The 22,376-nt window shown below is 40.6% G+C and overlaps 1 protein-coding gene across 1 annotated transcript in view; it reads left to right on the top strand.

The window, feature by feature from the left end:
- Positions 1-916: 916 nt before the first annotated feature.
- Positions 917-22,376, top strand: part of lgr4 (leucine-rich repeat containing G protein-coupled receptor 4) — a 147,225-nt gene continuing 125,765 nt past the window's right edge. The window contains exon 1 of the mRNA XM_034191843.1: positions 917-1,677. Within this exon, the coding sequence (XP_034047734.1) occupies positions 1,493-1,677 (185 nt within the window). The 5' untranslated portion in view covers positions 917-1,492. The remainder of the gene's footprint in view (positions 1,678-22,376) is intronic.

Below are 22,376 nucleotides of genomic sequence, written 5' to 3'. Positions count from 1 at the left end.
TCCGTATTTGGTACGTTCCTTTTCTGTCAGAATCTGTACTTTGGTGCATTCCCCTTCTGTAAATTTGTTTCAGGACTTCTTGTGAAAGTGTTCTGCCGTTTGTAAAAGTGTTTTTGCACTTCCCAGCCGCCGTACCTGTCTGAAGAAAATCTACATTACACGGAGAATGGACAGGAGTGGTCTTGAACCCACTGCATTAACATCCATCCATCCATCTATTTACTATAGCTGCTTACTCCAATTAACGGTCACGGGGGGCTGGAGCCTATCCCAGCAGTCACAGGGTGTGAGGTGGGATACACCCTGGACAGGATGCCAGTCTGTCGCTGGGTCACATATAGACAAACAAACACATTCACACCTACACACACACCTACAGACAATTTAAAGTTTCCAGTTCACCTAAACTGTATGTCTTTGGATGTGGGAAGAAGCCAGAGCACCCGGAAAGAACCCACATAGACATGGGGAGGACATGCAAACTCCACACAGAAAGGGTGGGAATTGATCCCACGACCTTCTTGCTGTGAGGCAATACTGTTAACCACTAATCCACTGTTGTGCCCATGAACTAACATGAACATCATGAATAAATTATGCCTAATCTCTTTAGTTACACTTAACGCTTTGGAACATCATTAATACATGCTTAATCACATTAGTTAACACTTAATTAACTGTTAGTTAATGGTTATTACTGTATTAACTAATGTTAATTCACGTAGTGTTACTGTGAAGTGTTAACCACACGATTTGAATAACATAAATTGGAAAGAAATGCATTTTTGAAGGTTACAAAGTGGTGGCAATATGGTAAATTGGCAGCAGCTCCCCCCACCCCCCATATGAAATGTACCTGTAATTTTTTCACTCGGCAGTACCTCGGTAATGTGAGCGCGTGTCCGCGGGCTGAGCGGGTGTTTGGTGGGTGTCTGGGTGTCGGTGCACGGTGGCGGTGTGGTGCAGGCCGGGCCCAGTGCTGCAGGTTGTCCTGTAGGCTGCACGCTGTTGATGTCAGGAGCAAAGGAGGGGAACGTGAGGAATGGCTGAACACTAACCGCGCGCTCTCACGTAAAGGAAACAAACCACGACGTTATATCAGCGCGAGCGACTCGCGCGCTCGAGAAACTTACCGTCGCCGAATCGGCGTCTTCAACAGCCGCCGCTCGGTTTTACAAATTTAACGGGGCAACGAAAATGCAAAAAACGCAAGGTAGGCTTCCGCTCCTGTCGCCAGCGCTGCTTCTTGATTTCAACGGACACGGCGTCGCTTCTGCGAAACACAGTCGGCTGTTCTTCGAAGACAGCGTTTGATTTTGAGGCGAAAGTGGATATTTTGTGTGTGTATGCGCGTGCGAAGTGTTTTGTTTGGAAAAGGAAGGGGGGGGTCGGGGAGGCTTCACCTCATGCCTCAGCCCAGTATGAGAAGTCGACGTCCGGAGTAGATTTTACCACAAAGGCCCGTTGAGTTTTCACCTGAAACTACGAGAAAATGCGTGTGGGTTTGTTTTGGGTATGTTTGTGGTGCTTGGTCGGTCCCGGTGCCGCCGGTGAAGGACGCTCCAACCCGGCCGCCTGCTCGCCCTCCTGCAGCTGTGATGAAGATGGGGGAGCAGACTGCTCCGGCAGAGGACTGACCTCCGTCCCGGCTGGTCTCAGTGCTTTCACGTACTACCTGTGAGTACACGTTACTACACTTAAAAACACGTCGCCTGGTGTTCTCACCACGAACCCCTGTTTGTGTTTACAAGTCACTGAAGGACAATGAACTGTCCCGGGGACCATAAGGACGCCTGGTGCTTGTAGCCTGCGTCTTTTTTAGCCTGTCAGGTTAATAGAGACCTTACTCCAGCGGCGGAGCTAGAGGTTATTTATTTTTAACAAGGGGGGCACCGAAGTAGACACAGTTTATACAGGGGACAGCCACACATACTCCATTGAGCTACACTGGCTAAAAAAGTTCTGTATTTCTGTTTTCCACACCCAAGAGTCCCCAAATTTGGGGACTTGCTCCATTTAGCAACATTTGAACGCTCATAACTAACCAATGCTGACACCAATATACACTTATTATACATCAAAATGTCAAGCGAAGGCTCCTCTACAAAAGTATTCACTCCAGTCACATATCAACTAACCACAGCTCAAACGCCAAGCAAATAAAGAAAATCAGAATTCATTTTTTGAGCAAAAAACGTCATTTACACCTACCAAGTATTATTTACTTTAATTTTTTGCATCCACAACATCCCCTAGGACCTGTCTTTTAACTGCATTTTTGACCTTGTACAAGCTAAGAAATAATCATAATGCCATAATGTATGTGATTTTGGTGACATAGGCCCTAGGGCTTAAGAGGTTAAAAAAATATAATTACTGTCCACATACCCTGAAAATAAAAACAGCAGTGACGTACAGTCACTGTGTTGTATTTCAACAAATGCTTTGAACCAGTTCAAGGAATAGAAAAAAATAAATAAAACTACAAACAATTGCAATATTTGTACCAACAAAACAAAACTTAATTTTTTTTCATGTTCTGGAAGCGGAAATGTTTAGTTCAAACAATGATAACTGGTTAATAATATTTTTAAACTCTTATTATAAATTAAACATTTACTGCTTGCTTTAGGCTGGTGCTTAGTTCACATCCCATCTTGCTCTGAATGTTATACCAGCGAACAACTATATGTTTGCTGAACATTGCATTAAAGTAACAGTGACGTGGCAGAACATTGCAGAAATGTTCATTTGTAGACTCTCCAGAATGTTGGATGTTACTCAGAATATTAGCAACCAGTGGAACAAAAATGTGGCTACAGCATTGTGACATTGTGAAAAACATTGCAATTTTATTATTACACCATTTGAATGCACCCCCCCCCCCCAAAAAAAAACAACAAAGTGAGGGAATATGGCAATAATTAACAACAAATAATTAAATAAAATAGGATACAGAAGCCTGTAGTTATGATTGTCAAGATTACAATAACATTATTGTATACATGGCATAGATATACTGAACTAGGCTATTGCTGGATTTACACCCATATTTGTTGCATTTCTTGTTTTTGCACACAATCCACCGACTTGCACAAAGTATTGCAAACAACCATTAGTGAACATTGCAGTGGAAGCTTGTCTGAACGTTTACGCATGTTTGTTATTCTTTTTTTCTGGTGCAACTCAACTGTGAGTTCTCAGCAACTTTGCAAGTGTGTTCCATGTTAGCTGAGATGCATGAATTATGGAGAGAAATTTACCAGTGATAGCCGAGCAAAATAAAATGTGTTGCGGTATGTTTTCTACCAGAGGAGGTAACTGTTGTGCTCAGTATTTTGTAAGTATTGTTCTTTAACATAGACTTCATCAGTGTTTGATGACAGGCTAATGTGCAAGGAGAAATAATGTTGGAAACAGTTAGCCGTAGCTCTAGTTACGGTAAACAATGTGCCTAGCATAGCCAAGCTTGTTATCTGTGTCATTAGTGGTGGACTATACAGTAAAATATAACCTATAACATTGGCCATTGCCCAGTGCTGCAACGCTGCAGCCCAACCTGAAATATGCATATCTTTTACAGACCCCCCCCAAACCTTTAAATCACAATTTTAAATTAAATTAGATATAAATTAGATAAATACACAGTAGTACAGTATTTAAGGCCCATGGTTTTGCTTTTATTGCGGTTGCTTTTTGAAAATAATCATAAATATCTTTGAGTAATTTTAAACGTCATTAAATAACTGAAAAATCAAAGCTATTATTTATTTGTTTATTTTTAATTACCTCTCACGAGTCAGCTGCTGCCCCCCCTTAGAATCACTGGTATAGACATTCTTATAAAGTCTGAAAGAAAATATTGCTGTGTCCCTCAGGCATACATGGAATGTTATTAACCATTATTTTATTTTGTTCTAACCAGTCCTGGAACAGTAATGTTACCCAAAACTGTAAACATAAATTCAGATTCCACTCGGGACAAGCCACTTGAAAAAAATGGTGGTTTTAAGCCCTTATTAAAACAAATTAAAACTCATAATACAGAATTTACAGTTGGCATTGCTCTTGCTCTCTGAACCAAAAGAACAAGAAAATAGTTTTCATTAAAATTTGAATACTATGTCCAAAACTAAAAGATGGTCATTCAATCAGTACAGTACAAGCTAAAGATTTTGACACATAAATGGTAAATGGACAGTGTTTCTGTAGCATCCTTTCCCATTTGATAGAGACGCTCAAAGTGCTTTAAGATGATGCCTCACATTAACCCACTAAAACACACTCTGATGTCTCCGTGCTGCCATCCAGGGTGCTCAAGTGCAAACTGGGATCAACATAGATGTTGTTCCTTGCTTGTAAGGATATTGAGTGAGTCAGTTTGCTCAAGGACACTTCAGGGATTTTCCTGTCTGACGGGGAATCAAACTGATGATCTTCTGGGAACATGCCTGCCTCTGTAATCTCCAGATCTAGGATTTGGAAATGAAAGAAACAGACAAGCACGCTCAGTTCAAGCTACACGTAACTTCAAGCACACAGATGTTGATAAGAGAAAAGCAGCACCTGCCAATAAATTCCAAACAGCAAATGTGATGATAAGATTATTCCCCACAACAAACCCACAAATGTCCAGGTGGTAGATAGATACATGGGTTCTTAAATAAGTAAAACAAACATACTGTATGTTTTCTATTGATCTGAGTGTGCCAAATTTAATGTAATTTAGACCAGTGTATCCACATTATACGCCATTTTAATTTGGAGAATTACAAGATGATAGCATTTATTGTTTGTGCATAAACATGTTAAACTGGAGGGGATTAATTCATTTATCTGTCTCTGTGAATCAATCAAATTTATTGCCAAATAAGTTCTCACAAAAACGAATTTGTTCTGGTGTCATTGGTGCATAAACAACAATAAAAATAAAAAGTCAAGTAGACAAATGGGCGACTTGACTCCTGGGCTATGTTCACTGTCAAATAAATATAATAGATTAGAATCGGGCTGTGCGAGGCATGCAGATGTACAGGGATGTTCAATCTGTACTTTGTGGGAGTCGGAGGAGCAGAGTAAATCGGGGTTTCTGGCATTATTTATAAGTCTAGCTGCAGACGAAAAGAAACTGTTTTTGTGTCTTGAGGTTTTAGTCCTGATGGACCTCAGCCATCTGCCAGAGGGGAGGGTGACAAAAAGATTGTGGCCTGGGTGAGAGGGATCGTCTACTATCTTCCTTGCTTACCTCAGGTCCCTGGAGGTGTACAGGTCCTGTAGGGATGGCAAATTGCAGTCGATCACCTTCTCTGCTGCGTGGATGATACACTGCAGTCTGCACCTGTCTTTAGCAGTGGCAGCAGCGTACCAGACGGTGATGGAGGAGGAGATGATGGACTCAGTGATGGCACATCCATCATTCATCCATCCATCAGACACTAGGGCTGTAAAAAATATTAATGGTCATGATATCACAATAATTAATTTTATGATAGAATAGATTTTTAAAGTCCAGAATCAATATAATTAAAATTTAATTGCTGGTTGAAACAAGGTGGACATGCAGTACCATTTTCATTCAGCCGAAGTCGCACTGACTTGTACACCTAATCTGAGTATTACGTAATCTCACCTGTATTTCAAACGGACATAAGAAAAAATAATGGCGGGCCATGAGAAATTTCCCCAGAGATGAAATTGGGCAATGATGAGTATTTAATTAAAGCAAAAATTAAGGATGGGTGCAAGTCTTTATTTGTATGTTTATAGTCAGAGATGCTAGAACCGTTTCCAAGGTTTGGTGGAACAAGGTGAAGAGGCAAGCAGCCATCGCACAGTCCTTCTTAACCAGCTGATATGTATGAGGGTGATTCTTAGACTACGGGCACTTATTATGTCCTTTGATCATATTGTATGAAAAACAGAAAAAGGGGAAATTTCACACTTTTATAGTTATCTTTACAATGAAAGTGTGTTAAGAAATTTGTTCTAGTAGTCTATGATGACTTTTTCACCTTTTTTCAGCATCATTATATGCAATTCCTTTTCTCTCAAAGATTCTTGAGAGGGTAGTTGTAAAACAGCTAACTGATCACCTGCAGAGGAATGGTCTATTTGAAGAGTTTCAGTCAGGTTTTAGAATTCATCATAGTACAGAAACAGCATTAGTGAAGGTTACAAATGATCTTCTTATGGCTTCGGACAGTGGACTTATCTCTGTGCTTGTTCTGTTGGACCTCAGTGCTGCTTTTGATACTGTTGACCATAAAATTTTATTACAGAGATTAGAGCATGTCATAGGTATTAAAGGCACTGCGCTGCGGTGGTTTGAATCATATTTGTCTAATAGATTACAGTTTGTTCATGTAAATGGGGAATCTTCTTCACGGACTAAAGTTAATTATGGAGTTCCACAAGGTTCTGTGCTAGGACCAATTTTATTCACTTTATACATGCTTCCCTTAGGCAGTATTATTAGACGGTATTGCTTAAATTTTCATTGTTACGCAGATGATACCCAGCTTTATCCATGAAGCCAGAGGATACACACCAATTAGCTAAACTGCAGGATTGTCTTACAGACATAAAGACATGGATGACCTCTAATTTCCTGCTTTTAAACTCAGATAAAACTGAAGTTATTGTACTTGGCCCCACAAATCTTAGAAGCATGGTGTCTAACCAGATCGTTACTCTGGATGGCATTTCCCTGATCTCTAGTAATACTGTGAGAAATCTTGGAGTCATTTTTGATCAGGATATGTCATTCAAAGCGCATATTAAACAAATATGTAGGACTGCCTTTTTGCATTTACGCAATATCTCTAAAATCAGAAAGGTCTTGTCTCAGAGTGATGCTGAAAAACTAATTCATGCATTTATTTCCTCTAGGCTGGACTATTGTAATTCATTATTATCAGGTTGTCCTAAAAGTTCCCTAAAAAGCCTTCAGTTGGTTCAGAATGCTGCAGCTAGAGTACTGACGGGGACTAGCAGGAGAGAGCATATCTCACCCGTGTTGGCCTCTCTTCATTGGCTTCCTGTTAATTCTAGAATAGAATTTAAAATTCTTCTTCTTACTTATAAGGTTTTGAATAATCAGGTCCCATCTTATCTTAGGGACCTCATAGTACCATATTACCCCATTAGAGCGCTTCGCTCTCAGACTGCGGGCTTACTTGTAGTTCCTAGGGTTTGTAAGAGTAGAATGGGAGGCAGAGCCTTCAGCTTTCAGGCTCCTCTCCTGTGGAACCAGCTCCCAATTCAGATCAGGGAGACAGATACCCTCTCTACTTTTAAGATTAGGCTTAAAACTTTCCTTTTCGCTAAGGCTTATAGTTAGGGCTGGATCGGGTGACCCTGGACCATCCCTTGGTTATGCTGCTTTAGACGTAGATTGTGGGGGGGGTCCCATGATGCACTGTTTCTTTCTCTTTTTGCTCCGTATGCATCACTCTGCATTTAATCATTAGTGATTGATCTCTGCCCCCCTTCACGGCATGTCTTTTTCCTGTTTTTTTCCCTCAGCCCCAACCAGTCTCAGCAGAAGACTGCCCCTCCCTGAGCCTGGTTCTGCTGGAGGTTTCTTCCTGTTAAAAGGGAGTTTTTCCTTCCCACTGTTGCCAAGTGCTTGCTCATAGGGGGTCGTTTTTGACCGTTGGGGTTTTTTATAATTATTGTATGGCCTTGCCTTACAATATGGAGCGCCTTGGGGCAACTGTTTGTTGTGATTTGGCGCTATATAAGAAAAAAGTTGATTGATTGATTGAAATATTGCCGTTTTGTGCTTGTCCCACACCCAGTCTTTTGATCTTCAATGATAAAAATGAATGGTAAAGAAACGTTTTTTCTAATGTTTTAAAATATCTCTGAATAAAATATCAGGAAAATAATCAAAACATAATTGGGGTATTCAATGTCATACAACTTGTGATTTTTTAAACAAAAGGTAGTTGTCCCACACTATTGCCGTAATTTCCACCACAACACTGTAATGTCCCTTTAAACAGTTTGTATGAAAGATTGTTTGGGTAGTTTCTATGGAGATAAACGGTGACATCAGAGCACATGTATATAGCGCCAAATCACAACAAACAGTTGCCCCAAGGCACTTTATATTGTAAGGCAATGGTGTGGTGGAAATTACATTTACAAGGCCAGTAGTGCCCGTAGTTAAGGAATCACCCATGAACAGCCCAGTCTCACTTTTTTTTTCATGCTCCCGTGATGAAATGAGTCAAATTTTTGTGATGGGGTTTTTTAACTCACTATTACTAACCCTATCTTTCTTTTGCAGTCTCCTTCAGCCACTTACAAAGAAAATGAGGCTTTTCTAATTTTTTTTCTTTCTGTGGCAGCTGACATATTTTTGTTGATGCCAGCTCTGTTATCAGTTTTGCTTATCGATATTATGCTTTTCCAATCCCTGATCAATTTTACGTGTAGGACAAAAACAAGTAAGCCTCCACAGATTTTCAGTACAGTGTAGCTGTTTTATTGTCTTAACACAGTTATGTGTTTGCCAAATAAAATTTGAATGTCATAAAATAAATTACAGTGCTACTTTTCTTTAAAAGGATATAATTTGGATGACCAAAATTCTGGTTCTTTTGCTGTTGAGAAAGGGTGAAAACCGTTCATTGCAAATTTTGTGACTGCACAGTGACACTCATTCAGCCTTTCTTCATTTATTTTCCTTCCCTGTGCAGAAAGCGTGAAAGGATTTTGCTGGCTGGTAGCTGCTGGGCAAGTTGAGCAGCTCGTTGTAGCTTCAGAGCTTTCTGTTGTAGAGCGTTTTCAGTGTATCTTGACAAATCATCATCTAAAATGGATGAAATGAAAGAATATGTGTACAGCATTAATTTTCTTGCTCAAAGAAAACTTCCACAGTACCAAATGCATAGGTGAAACAATATTTTTGGGTATAAGCAAAATTTAACATCTATATTTATTGTCAGAATCCCTCCCAGTCATCACTGACAGATCTCAGGGTGCATGTGCACCCATTTTTTCCTTCAAAATTTAAGTCCAGACAGCCTGATAAAGCATGTGTACACAAAATGAGGCTGGGCCGATTGTGGCTTGAGGGGTGCCATAGTGGCCTGGCTGCCGTGCCACAAACAGAACATGTTAAGAATCACTGTCATGCTTCTTTTTTTTTTTAAATGAGACTTTCTTGAGCAGCAGGACTATTAGTTGTTGTGAAAAAGGAGTTAAAGAGGCAAACGGCGAAGAGCATAAACACAGAGATAATGTCATGAAAAATCATGTCCATGTTGAGTAGATGTCAGATTCTGACAATCTTTTATTGACAACTCTGTACTGATAAAGACTGCAACAGGGGTTTCAGTTTACTTTGCAGACAGGATTTTTTAGGATTTTTACGACCGATTGCTCATATTGTGAGAAACTGCTCAAAACAAATTGAATGTAAAATATACTGCTAGAAAAAACAACATTAAAGGACCACTTTTTAATCAGAGTATAGCATCAAGTCAGTTCAGCATCTGGGATATTGATCTGTTCATTTACGTAGTAGGGGGTTTATTAATCAGTTTCATCTGCTTTGGTTTTAATGAAATTTGCAACAGGTGCACTAGAGGGGCAATAATAAAACAATCCCCAAAACCAGACTGGTTCTACAGGTGGAGGCCACTGACATTTTTTCCCTCCTCATCTTTTATGGCTGATTTTTCACTAGTTTTGCATTTGGCTAGGGTCAGTGTCACTACTGGTACCATGGTGTTTTAACTGGACCCTACAGAGGTTGGACAGGAAGTCCAACTCCTCCAGGATGGCACATTGGTAAGTGCCATTGCCAGAAGGTTTTCTGTGTCTCCCTGCACAGTCTCATGAGCTTGGAGGACATTCCAGGAGACAAGCAGTTACTGTAGGAGAGCTGGATAGGGCCGTAGAAGATCCTTAACCCATCAGCAAGACTGGTGTCTGCTGCTTTGTGCAAGGAGGAACAGGATGAACACTGCCAGAGCCCTAACAAATGACCTCCAGCAGGCCACTGGTGTGAATGTCTGTAAACAATCAGAAACAGACTTTGTGAGGATGGCCTGTGGGCCCGACGTCCTGTAGTGGGCCCTGTGTTCACTGGCTGGCACCATAGACCTTGATTGGTATTCACCATACAACATCAGACGTTGCAAGTCCGCCCTTGGTGCCCTGTGATTTTCACAGACGAGAAGAGGTTCAACCTGAGCACATGTCACAGATTTGAAAGGGTCTGGAGACACTGTGGTGAATGTTATGCTGCCTGCAACATTGTTCAGTATGACCGGTTTGGTGTTGGGTCAGTAATGGTCTGGGAAGGCATTACCCCAGAAGGATAGACAGACCTCTGCAGGCTAGACAACAGCACCCTGACTGTTATTAAGTATCGGGATGAAATACTTGGACCCATTATCAGACTCTATGCTGGTGCAATGGGTCCTGGGTCCTTCCTGGTGCATGACAATGCCTGGCCTCATGTGATGAGAGTATGCAGGCAGTTCATGGAGGATGAATGAATTCATGCCTTTGACTGGCCTGCAGCCAGCTAACACCTCAAACTGTGCAGGATCTAAGTGATGCCCTGGTCCAGATCTGGGAGGAGACCCCACCCAGGACAGTCGTTTCATTAGGACCCTGTCCCACTAGCGTTTAGGAGGATTTGCGTATGGATTGCGCACAAAATTGGCCCATATTCGCCAAACATCCGCAATATCCATGTAACATGCCTGTATGAGTCGGCCGTCATCCGAACACGCCGATCATCCACAGAGGCACGCATGTTTGCAGCCAGGATTTTTGAGTAGCTCAAAAATCTGGATGCGGATAACACCTGCCTTACATACTCCATACATACTCAATTCATACACAGTACATACTCTATGCACTGTATATCTGCCGTTAACCGCTGATATCTGCAACTGACGGGGATTTGCGGCTTGGCAGTGGACTGGGACAGTGTGTAAAACAGATATATATTGTGCCCATCATGTCCACATCACAAACTAAAATAAGTTGTAGCGAATGCATACAGATCTGCTTTGCAGCTGATTTGCAGACAATCTGTGAATGCATAACAAACACGTCACGCAAACCCAAAGTACTATATGTTGCAGAAAGTGACGTACCTGCCAGTCAGTGCCAGTCCAGCTGTGTAAATCTACAAAGACGTAGCTGCTGCAGTCCAGGACTTTTATTTAACACCAACAAAAGGAAGAGTTGCTGTTTAGCCACAACTCACGCTGAAGTCTGTTTTCTGTGACACTCTCAAAAAAAAAAAAAAAATCACCGTCTCACACCCGAGCGGCTTCCCCCCTCCCGCTCCCCAAACTCATGAACAGTTAACCCTCACATGACAACACTCTGTTATCAACTTGTCCAAGTCCAGCAAATGCTCCAGAGGCTGTGTTGTTGGTGTGAATAGTGATGCCGAACGGAGCGAGTGCGATTCTTTTATGACTGCAATGCAGATGCCGTGCACGCGCAACACGTGTGCGATGCATTTATAATACACCTGTCATGCTGCCGTGATAATCTCAATGTGTCGGATCAGTTTCCTCACTACATGCGTTATATAACCGTGATTGTTCATCATACACTCAACAAAAATATAAACGCAACACTTTTGGTTTTGCTCCCATTTTGTATGAGATGAACTCAAAGATCTAAAACTTTTTCCACATACACATTATCACCATTTCCCTCAAATATTGTTCACAAACCAGTCTAAATCTGTGATAGTGAGCACTTCTCCTTTGCTGAGATAATCCATCCCACCTCACAGGTGTGCCATATCAAGATGCTGATTAGACACCATGATTAGTGCACAGGTGTGCCTTAGACTGCCCACAATAAAAGGCCACTCTGAAAAGTGCAGTTTTATCACACAGCACAATGCCACAGATGTCGCAAGATTTGAGGGAGCATGCAATTGGCATGCTGACAGCGGGAATGTCAACCAGAGCTGTTGCTCGCGTATTGAATGTTCATTTCTCTACCATAAGCCGTCTCCAAAGGCGTTTCAGAGAATTTGGCAGTACATCCAACCAGCCTCACAACCGCAGACCACGTGTAACCACACCAGCCCAGGACCTCCACATCCAGCATGTTCACTTCCAAGATCGTCGGAGACCAGCCACTCGGACAGCTGCTGAAACAATCGGTTTGCATAACCACAAATTTCTGCACAAACTGTCAGAAACCGTCTCAGGGAAGCTCATCTGCATGCTCGTCGTCCTCATCGGGGTCTCGACCTGACTCCAGTTCGTCGTCGTAACCGACTTGAGTTGGCAAATGATCACATTCGCTGGTGTTTGGCACGTTGGAGAGGTGTTCTCTTCACGGATGATGCGAAGGAGATGTGTTGCACTGCATGAGGCAAATGGTGGTCACACTAGATACTGACTGGTATCCCCCCCCAATAAAACAAAACTGCACCTTTCAGAGTGGCCTTTTATTGTGGGCAGTCTAAGGCACACCTGTGCACTAATCATGGTGTCTAATCAGCATCTTGATATGGCACACCTGTGAGGTGGGATGGATTATCTCAGCAAAGGAGAAGTGCTCACTATCACAGATTTAGACTGGTTTGTGAACAATATTTGAGGGAAATGGTGATAATGTGTATGTGGAAAAAGTTTTAGATCTTTGAGTTCATCTCATACAAAATGGGAGCAAAACCAAAAGTGTTGCATTTATATTTTTGTTGAGTATATATCCGCTATATATTATTAATATATCCATAATTCATACTGGGACATTTGTCATTTTTGGCCATTTTTGTTGCGGACAACAACGAACGCCCGCAATTTGTATACTCAATTCATGCGCAATTAATCCTCTCCCCAGTGGGACAGGGCCCTTAGGAGCATGACCAAACAGTGTCAGGCATGTATACAAGCAAGTGGGGACCCTCCAACTACTGAGTATCATTTTGAGTTGCTGCAATGACATTTTGGCAAAATGGACAAACCTGCTGCATCATTTTTGTGCTTTGAATTCAGCCTTCTATAGGTTGACATTTTTCATTTCCATCAAATAATGTGGCATTTTTCCTTCCTAACTCAATACCCAGTCCATCTCCAGCGTGATTTTTTTTCCCCATTGAGATCTGATCTGCTTTGAAAGTGTTCCTTTAATTTTTTTTTGAGCAGTGAATATTGGAAGGTGGTGGTTAATGGCTGACTTTTTTTTTTATTAAAATGTGTGGTATTAATGTCAGATTCTGACGTCTTCAGTTGAGCATGATAGTCTCGTTTGAGGATGGTCGATAAAGGGGTTAAATGAAAGAGCATATGACACAAAAATTGTACTTCCAGGGACAGACCCATTATCATTATTCATATTAAATCTTGCTAAAACTTACCGACACAACCTTTCCCATTTGCCTCGTCTTCCCTTCTCCACTGGGAACCACAAAAAAATGCACTTTTTGTAACTGCTTTGGTGATTGCAGCTGAAAACAAAACAGTACACCATTTTTCCATGTGAAGTGATGCTGTGTTTGTGTTGTACACTGGGAGGCTGTACCTGAAAGTGGACATGTCCTGTGATATCATGCAGGGGTTCAAACGAGACTGTGCTGCCCCATTGAAAGCTCTGACTCCTAACTTTAGTTGAAGTTTGGGCAGCCAGAGTTTTATCTATCTGGTGACTGCCAGTAAGATATTGCCATTTGAAATAATGCACATTTGTCTGTATTTTTTGTCTGCTTTACTAACAATGACTTTAGCCTCAGCAATGACCTTAAAAGGAACCCCGACTATAACATCAAATTTATCAAAAAATTGAAACACTGACGTCTGCTATTATAATATATAGTTAGAAGTGCATAAACAAGTCTTGAATGATATAAAATAGCGTTTATTTATCACGTATTTAAATACAACACGGCTGCCATGTTTTTGCCTGCGCAATGCATTCTGGGGGTGATGACGTGGAAAGGTTTCTGAAATCTTTCATGCAAGCGAAAACAGTGTTAAAGCTAGTTCTTCTACCGAGATAAAATGCCACATTGCGTGGCTTTTGGATGCAATTTTCAGTCTAAGGGCAACAAAGAAAGCGAGGTAAGCCTCCATTGCTTTCCAAAAGAAAGAAAGTTAAGGAAAAAGTGGGAGAATGCTTGTGGAAGAGTGCAGTTGCCGAAAGACCCGCGGCTGTGCTCACGTCACTTCAACGCGGATGCATTTGAGGCTTTTCATCGACCTCAGCTAATGAGGGAGCTTGTTGGTGTTTCTGGATACAAACGACGTCTTAAACCAGATGCAGTGCCCGTCATATTTCCCTACAAGAAGAAAAATCGTCCACGAGTAACTAGTGAAAATAGGACTAAAACACGCGAAAGAGCAGCAGACGCTCTCTTTTTTGTCGGCATCGGCAAGCAGCCCCCACACAGACACCACCTACAATGGCCAACTCTTGCTTGATCAGAGCGCTGATCTTCATTTCTGACAGTATTTTCAAAGTTCTCTTCCTCACACTGCAGATCACGCTCTGGTTCGAACTGAAAAGGGTGAACAGAGGAGCTCATCGTTGCTGATTGCCGCTAGTTGTAATGTAAACACGGGAAACCCTGCCCCCGTTTGACGTCACTACCCAGAATGTATTGCGTTACAAACAACAATGGCGACCTACGTAGAAATAAAGTTTCTTAAAATATCATAAAACGTGACATTATTTTCGCAAATTTTGTCCCATAGTTATGTTACTAATATCACAACAAGTCATATAGAATAAACATGTATTTATAGTCGGGGTTCCTTTTAATAAATATGCAGCATATGTTGATGAAACAGTAGCGCCTGTGGCACCAAGGTTGTGAAACATTTTAACAGAATAAGACATTTTTTAATTTAATGCAACAATGGTGTAAGGCATGTGCCCTTCCCAATCTATGATTAAGGGTGCTCATTGTCTTTACAATGTTATGTGTCGGACGCAGCTCGGAGAACCGACCAGCGTTTGAAGGACCCAGTATGAAATAAGCAGAGCACGGTTCAAAGGCTAACTGAATTTAATACATAACAGTGATAATAACAAAAAGGTGCGGCCTGGCGTGGTGCGCTCCCAGCAGCGCTAACGGTCCGGAGCCAGAAGCTGTTTCGGACCCAAGGACCCCGCCGACACCCCCCAGGTGGCCGCAACAACCGAGTCTGTGAAAGAAGGAACCATTATGTGAGTCCACACTCTACACACAGAACACTTAAAGGTGTACAAACAGCAAACACTTCCTGGCTTGATTACTGATCAGCTTCCCAACCTGCAGGCATGGAACATCCCGTTCACAAAACTCCACCGCAGTGGAAGCTGATACATGACTAACAAACAGCTCAATACAATAAGGTGTGAGGGACACCACATTTACTGACTGTATAACTGTTAGTCACAAAATCTAACGTACCTCAGGAAGTGTGCTGACGAGCGTGAGACCTCACCCCCTCCTCTTTCACAGACTGTGCATCAAACCTGGACGTTCTCAGCATCCGCTGTTGATGAGATGGCTCCCAAGACGACGATCTCACCCGTCTGGTCACAAGGTCGAGTCTCTGGCAAATACACACTGTGCACTCCAGTCTTAAATGCCAACATGTTCCACTCCATCCAGATGCACCACAGCTGTGAGTCCTGACGAGTCGCAGGTGATCAGGGTGAGGTCCTGACAGCCTCAGCAACACAGCCACTCAGTCCCAAATGCACGCCACCTGGGAGGAAAACCAAAAAACAGAAACAAACCGGCAGCCAGGCCCCCCCCAGCCATATAACATACAAATTAAATTATCTAGTCTTCATACCTTAGTTAACCTGAAGACTGCTAATAAATATTTACTAAGCACAGCTATGTCTTAATTCACTGTTAGTTAGTCAGTACTACTGCATTAATTAATGTACCTGAAAGATGTGGTACACGTGCTTGTGTAGTGCAAATGTTAGTATAGGATATTTACCCTCAGTAACAGATGTGCTGCTTGGTGAGGAAACATTTCCACTGGTGCTTTGAACACACAACATTGCTTACTCTAATGTGAAATGATAATTTTACAGACCATATAAGAAGCACTGGTGTCATATTTCGAAGCCATGCTTTGGCTTCTTCTTCGTCTATACCATTTCTGCTAGTTTCCAGCGGTGTAGTGCACAGATGCAATGTTTGTTGTTTGAGTTTGTCACCATGACGCATCAGTGAAACAGAAAAAAACATGTCAACGTCAGCGAGAGGAATCGAAGCGCTCGGAGGCATACGCTTCCAATAGATTGGACAGTTTGAACTGGTTCTTTATCCTCATACCTGTTTACTGTATTATTAAGTGAACACTGGGAGTGTCTTTGTGCTGTCAGTAATTGAGTAGTGCACTGACAAATTTATTGTTAGTTTTAAAATGAGTTCTGTAACTTTTTCGCTAATTTCTTCAATGAAATAGTGAAACACCACTTTTGAACATCTGATTTTTCTTGAAATGTGAATAGTTGCAAATGTTATTTTATGTTGATCCTCTGATGAAGGGGAAAATCACACCATAATTGTCAACATACTAGGATGCTGAAATTCTTTGCACAATATTGTATATGTTATGACAGTAAAGAAAAAATGTAAATACATTTCCCTAATGTTCAAAATGTAAACACCTTTCTTTTTCCCTTTTTTAATTGTACATGCCAGAATTAAAGTCCACTGAGCTCTAAACTAAGCAAAACTCTTTCTTATGCTTCCAGTCAAAAGAGTAAGGACAGATGTCATACTTGATGGTGGAATGCGTGAGCACTCCGTGTCAACTCATCCACAAGTTTGATGTTGTGGTGTTATTATGATTAAGTACTACAAAAGAAACCATCTACATGTACCCAGACTAAAGCTGCATGATATCATTTGAACATTGCTAGGTGCACGTGTGGGATTGCACACATCACACGTTCTCAGCTAAAAAAAGAGACAGCTTGTCTCGTTTTCGGTAGCTGAAAACAATGAACTTCTTTGAAAAGGGTGTGTTTTAGGGCTGAAACAGTTAATCGAGTAACTCGAATAATTCGATTACAAAAATGTTTGAGGCAAAGAGTGAAGGATAAACAACAGCTGTCTGAAGCCTGCGCTCTATTACAGACCTCAGCCTCGACCATATTTTTGCTACGTCATCACGAGAACAACACCTGCTGATTCAAGCCCAAATCAATTGTAAACACGGCAGAGGTCAAGCTGTTTTCAGACAATTTTTTTCTAGTGTACAGCTTTTTTTAAAAGTCCAGTCTGAAGGTTTTTCTGAAGCAGCTGTGGAGTACACAGCCTTATCGTTTTGAGACTTATTTAGACCATAGTGAGAGAGGTGAAACCTTGGAGGAAAACCGTCAGTTTAACAACAGTGACGATATTTATTGGCAGAGTTCAGAACACAGAATGGTGATTATAAAATAAATAAATAAATAATGCAGGCGATCTCGGGATGCAACAGATGATACCCCCCCCAGCTCTATGGTCATGATCGACTGATTAAAAAAAAAGTTTGTTTTACTGTCCTTGACATCAGAAAAATGTGATGAGGTAGTGTGGATTTTTTTATTTAGTTTTTTAATTAGAAAAAAGGTACATACATTTCAAATCTGAACAATGACACGAGGAACTGAAAATATGAGTTATTTTTAAAATAAATATTGTTTCCTTTTTTGAATACAGTTAATGTACTGTATGTTAGTAGCGTAACACGTTATTATTAAATATTAAAACCATTCACAGAAGGAGTAAATAATATATTCTTACCTGTCCATTTCAGTGAGATCATCTGAAAACTTATCCACCTTTACAAAACATCTGAAAATAATTTAATTCCTTCTGTTTTGGCTGAAGAAAAGTCCATTGTCACACGGGAGTTTGGTGCCAGATTACAGTGCCGGCTGTAATCCGTTATTGCGGCTGATGGATTGAGTGTTTGCTGTTAACGAGCCACTTTGCACTGCAAGTTAAAAGACTCCCAGAGTCCTTCATCTGCTCACGTCTCACGTGACAAAATTATGCCATGATCCACAAAACAATGAAATAAAAAAATAATAATCTGAAAATACTCAGTTTTGCCTCCATGTCGAGTGGAGAAGCCGTGGACACCGTGCAAGTGTGCAATTGTCAATATGTTTCCACCTGCCAATCAAAAGGATTCTGCAGGCGAGAATTAACTGTTCTCACACCTAAACATGGTGCAGCTCTGGCCCGAACCACTCGGTGGAAAGGGGGCTGTCAGTAGCCTGTAAAAATCCATAAATTAATGGGGTGATTAAGACAGTGTTTCTCGTGCTGATGTCACTTCCTCCTTCTTCTCCAGTGTTGTGACTGTGCCAGAAGTTCCTGGTTTTCAGTGGCGCGCGGTTCAAAATCCGAATATTTATCTCTTCATTATACGTGCACCGGGAAAGGACAAATTTCAAAATGTTGTTTAATTTTAGTCTTAAATATTCAATAAAACATGGCATAACGTGTCGCCTACACTTTAAGTGAATCATGTTTAACTATTAGAAAAAATGCCTTTATTCAGATTTGATAACAGAGTTTTTATCAACAGGCTGTACAGTGGATTTATCAGTGCAGCTTTTGTAGAAACGCTGCACTCCACAGCTGTTTTTCCAAGGCTTTGTTATTCGCCAAGTATCCACAGAAAACAAGGAATTTGACTGGTTTGAGCTGCACTCTGTACGGCATGTATGAATATACAAGTACACTTAACACTGAATAAATCACAGAAATAAAAATTGCAAATGAAATGTGCAATAAGAGAAAAAAAAAGAACGTCCTGGCCACAGACTGAAGATTTCACAGACCACCTGGGCTTATGGTTCTGCAAAGCTCCAAAACTCTTAACAGTGTGAAAAAATAAATAATTACCAAGAAAACAGAGAGGAAACACCCTAAACTTAAAAATCTGCATGATGGCACAGCGACATTGTGCCATTGCTTAGGGAGATCCCTGCCACTATTGATATTGTTTAAGAAGACAAAACTACTTTTTATCTGAATACTCAATCAATAAAATAATCAGTAGAATACTCTGCATTAGCTGCGTTGTGAAGCTGTCCAATTTTATTGATCTAGAAGGACATTTTAAGTTTTCCATTCTATAACATCATATCAGACCGATGTGTTGGAAGTTTTACTTGGTATGTGTCTTTTCATCCTTCCTAGTCCACTGACAAATATTACTAATATGATAACTGCGGCTGTTACCTACTGCATGGCCATAAGGTCTGAAAAAGAGAAAACTATCAAGAGCCATCACCTGCTTTCTTATCTGTGAGCAGAACTGTTTAACTGACTTGTTTAAACAGCTACCTAAAGAGTTTAAAATTCTGTTTTTACCAAATAAATTTGAGAAGGCATTATGCAGTCAGCAAAAGTTGATGACTTCGAAACAATGTTATGCATTAAAAAATGCCATTGATTTTAAATAGCATTCAGCAATAAATAGTCTACACTTGTACAGCCCATGTGCATTACAATGTACTTTGAGCTTTTGTTATCAAATGGAAAAGCACAGTACTTTTCCTATCATAAAAAAATTAAGTAATACAAATTGGTAGTTTATATTAAATAACACAATATAATCATATAATAATTATGATATGTGATACAGCAGTACAAAATGCATTGTGAAAATTCAGTCAAGCTGAACTTTATCTGACATCCAGTTTGCACTTGTTTTTAAGAGTCAGTGAAAGCGTGTTTGTAGTCTGTTAATGGCTGAACAAATGCTGCAAGGACGGTAGTCTGCAGTGAACTATAGTCCAGGTTGTGACATTATCGCAACCTCAACTCTAATCTGAGACTTTCACAATCACTCCTTCAGGTAAGGTCAGTAATTTTTATAAGCGAGTGGAGTAATTGGGCCCCATAGGTTAGACCTTAACTTGATTGAGTGCGGAGTTGATGATTGGCTCATGAGGAAATTCCTCAGTATGTTTTTCACAATCGTTGGGTTAATCATAAACCACCTCAGCAACAGCATCAACAACAGCATGTTATTGTTAATTTCAGGGATTACATTTTCTTCACAAATGAAAAGATTGCCATTATGAGCTTAAGTGAGTTGGCATAGAAACTTGTCTATAACATTTGTTTGGTCAAGAAAATTGTCCCTTTAGCTAAAATTTTGAGTTTGTTCTTGTTGGTGTTGTATGTGGTGTTTTATAATTTAGCAATAGTGCTCCATAACATTATTGTTCCATTTAAATCACCAGTGTTAACTGAACAGTGGAAGTAGGATTCCTATACCATCCTGTCAGGACATGTCACATTGGGCCTGTTCCTTACAGCTGAAACTCTCACAGCATTCCTTTTCTTTTGGATAATGTGCTCCTATTTATTAAAGGTAGTCTGGTATTTCAGTCACAAGCTGAAACAATGTTTTCACAAAATGATATCGTTGACCTTACTATAGCTAAAATGGAAAGCATTATGTTTTTGAGATTGTTCTGTCTTGTTTGTGTTGTGGTCAGTATTACACGTAGTGATAGGCTGTCTGATATATTTAGTTCAAACTCTGAAGTATGTGAAAGGTTGTTTGTTACTCACTCTGTGTCTCGCTCTCATTTGTTCTTCTGGTCTCTTGAACTTTAGTTGTCCTCTCCCACTCCCTCCGTCTTTTGTATGTGGAGCACTGGGGTTAGGGATCATGATGGATTAGTGAGACATATTACAGCTGCAAGATCTCCTTCTCTCAGAGCTAATACACCCACAATAGACTGTTAATGTCAAGAAAAAAGTTATTTTTTTTAATGTTTTTCTATACAGTATTTGCACCATTTTTCTTCAAGTTAGGTTGCACTCTTAAGACTGCACAAAATGTTAAGAAGGACCAGTAGTAGGATGGAAAATGTTGAAAGAAATTTATTTAAAAAGAACAGTATCCCTCTAAGTATTTTAGAGCGCAGAGAAAATACTTAGAGGGATAAATATACTGTTATGTGTGTTGATTTGTACTTTTACTTTAAAAAGAATTTAACTTATTAATATTTGTACAAATAGAAGACTCTTACCTACAGCCTACAGGGGCTTGGCTTTTGGCAAATGTCACGGAAACAGCCATGTCACAGGAAAGCAGATGCAAAAAAGGGAAAAAAAGTGGGCCCCTTATCCCTTAATATAGTACACACTGTATTTGAAAGCATGCTGTTTACCTGCCACTGAATTTCTGTACAGATTATTTTTCCAGTTTTCCATAGTGTCTGTCTGTACTGTTGTAAATTTGAGTAAGGTGTTGGCGTTGGGGGGTCACACTTGTGTATTACTGTGTGCCTCAGTTGTGCTATGCTCTTTTATGGGATGAAAAACGTTCAGACTTGGGGGAGTTGGGGGGGGGTGGCGTCAGTGGACCTGCAGACTGGCCAAGCTTACCAGGTTCACCATTGGTTCTCTTGATCCATTTTTAACTGAATGGTACTTTTGTTCTAGGCCAGCAGAGGTGAAAGAACATAGTCAGCAGTTCCCGTTCACACCCAAGATGAATAGCAAATGGAGGAATATAAATGCTCTTTATCTCGTTTTGACTTCTCAACCATGTTCACCAGTCGTACACCTTTTCCACACTAGGGTGGAACAATTATTTCAGTAAAATATCTTCTTGCAGTTTTTTTGGAACACTAATCCCTTTGTTGTTTAAATTACAGTGATTTGTTGATAAACCGAACTTCAGACCTGTATGGTGTATATGGTAAAGGTTGCATGACTTCAGATTTTTTAAAGTCATCTTGTAAAATCAAGTCATCTTGTCAGCTAACTGCTGCTGGTGTCATTAATAAAACTATGCAAAGGGAATGGTTGATAGCAATAACCTGTATCTGTAAAAAATTAATGCATACTACAACCCCAATTCCAATGAAGTTGGGACATTGTGTAAAATGTAAATAAAAACAGAATACAATAATTTGCAAATCATCTTCAACCTATATCCAATTTAATACACCACAAAGACAAGATATTTAATGTTCAAACTGATAAACTTTGTTTTTGTGCAAATATTTGCTCATTTTGAAATGGATGCCTGCAACACATTTCAAAAAAGCTGGGACAGTGGTATATTTACCACTGTGTTACATCACCTTCCCTTCTAACAACACTCAATAAGCATTTGGGAACTGAGGACACTAATTGTTGAAGCTTTGGAGGTGGAATTCTTTCCCATTCTTGCTTGATTGTTCAACAGTCCGGGGTCTCCGTTGTCGTATTTTGCGCTTCATAATGTGCCACACATTTTCAGTGGGCGACAGGTCTGGACTGCACGCAGGCCAGTCTCGCCAGTCTCTTTTACTACGAAGCCACTGTTGTGTGGGCCGCCAGAAGAGGATGTACTGCTGGCCCACCACCAAAGGGCGCCCTGCCTGAAGTGCGGGCTTCAGGCACGAGAGGGCGCTGC

The sequence above is a fragment of the Thalassophryne amazonica genome, chromosome 2 (genome assembly GCF_902500255.1).
Source record: "Thalassophryne amazonica chromosome 2, fThaAma1.1, whole genome shotgun sequence".
In the NCBI taxonomy this organism is placed as follows: Eukaryota; Metazoa; Chordata; class Actinopteri; order Batrachoidiformes; family Batrachoididae; genus Thalassophryne; species Thalassophryne amazonica.
This window is presented reverse-complemented; position numbering and strand designations above follow the sequence as displayed.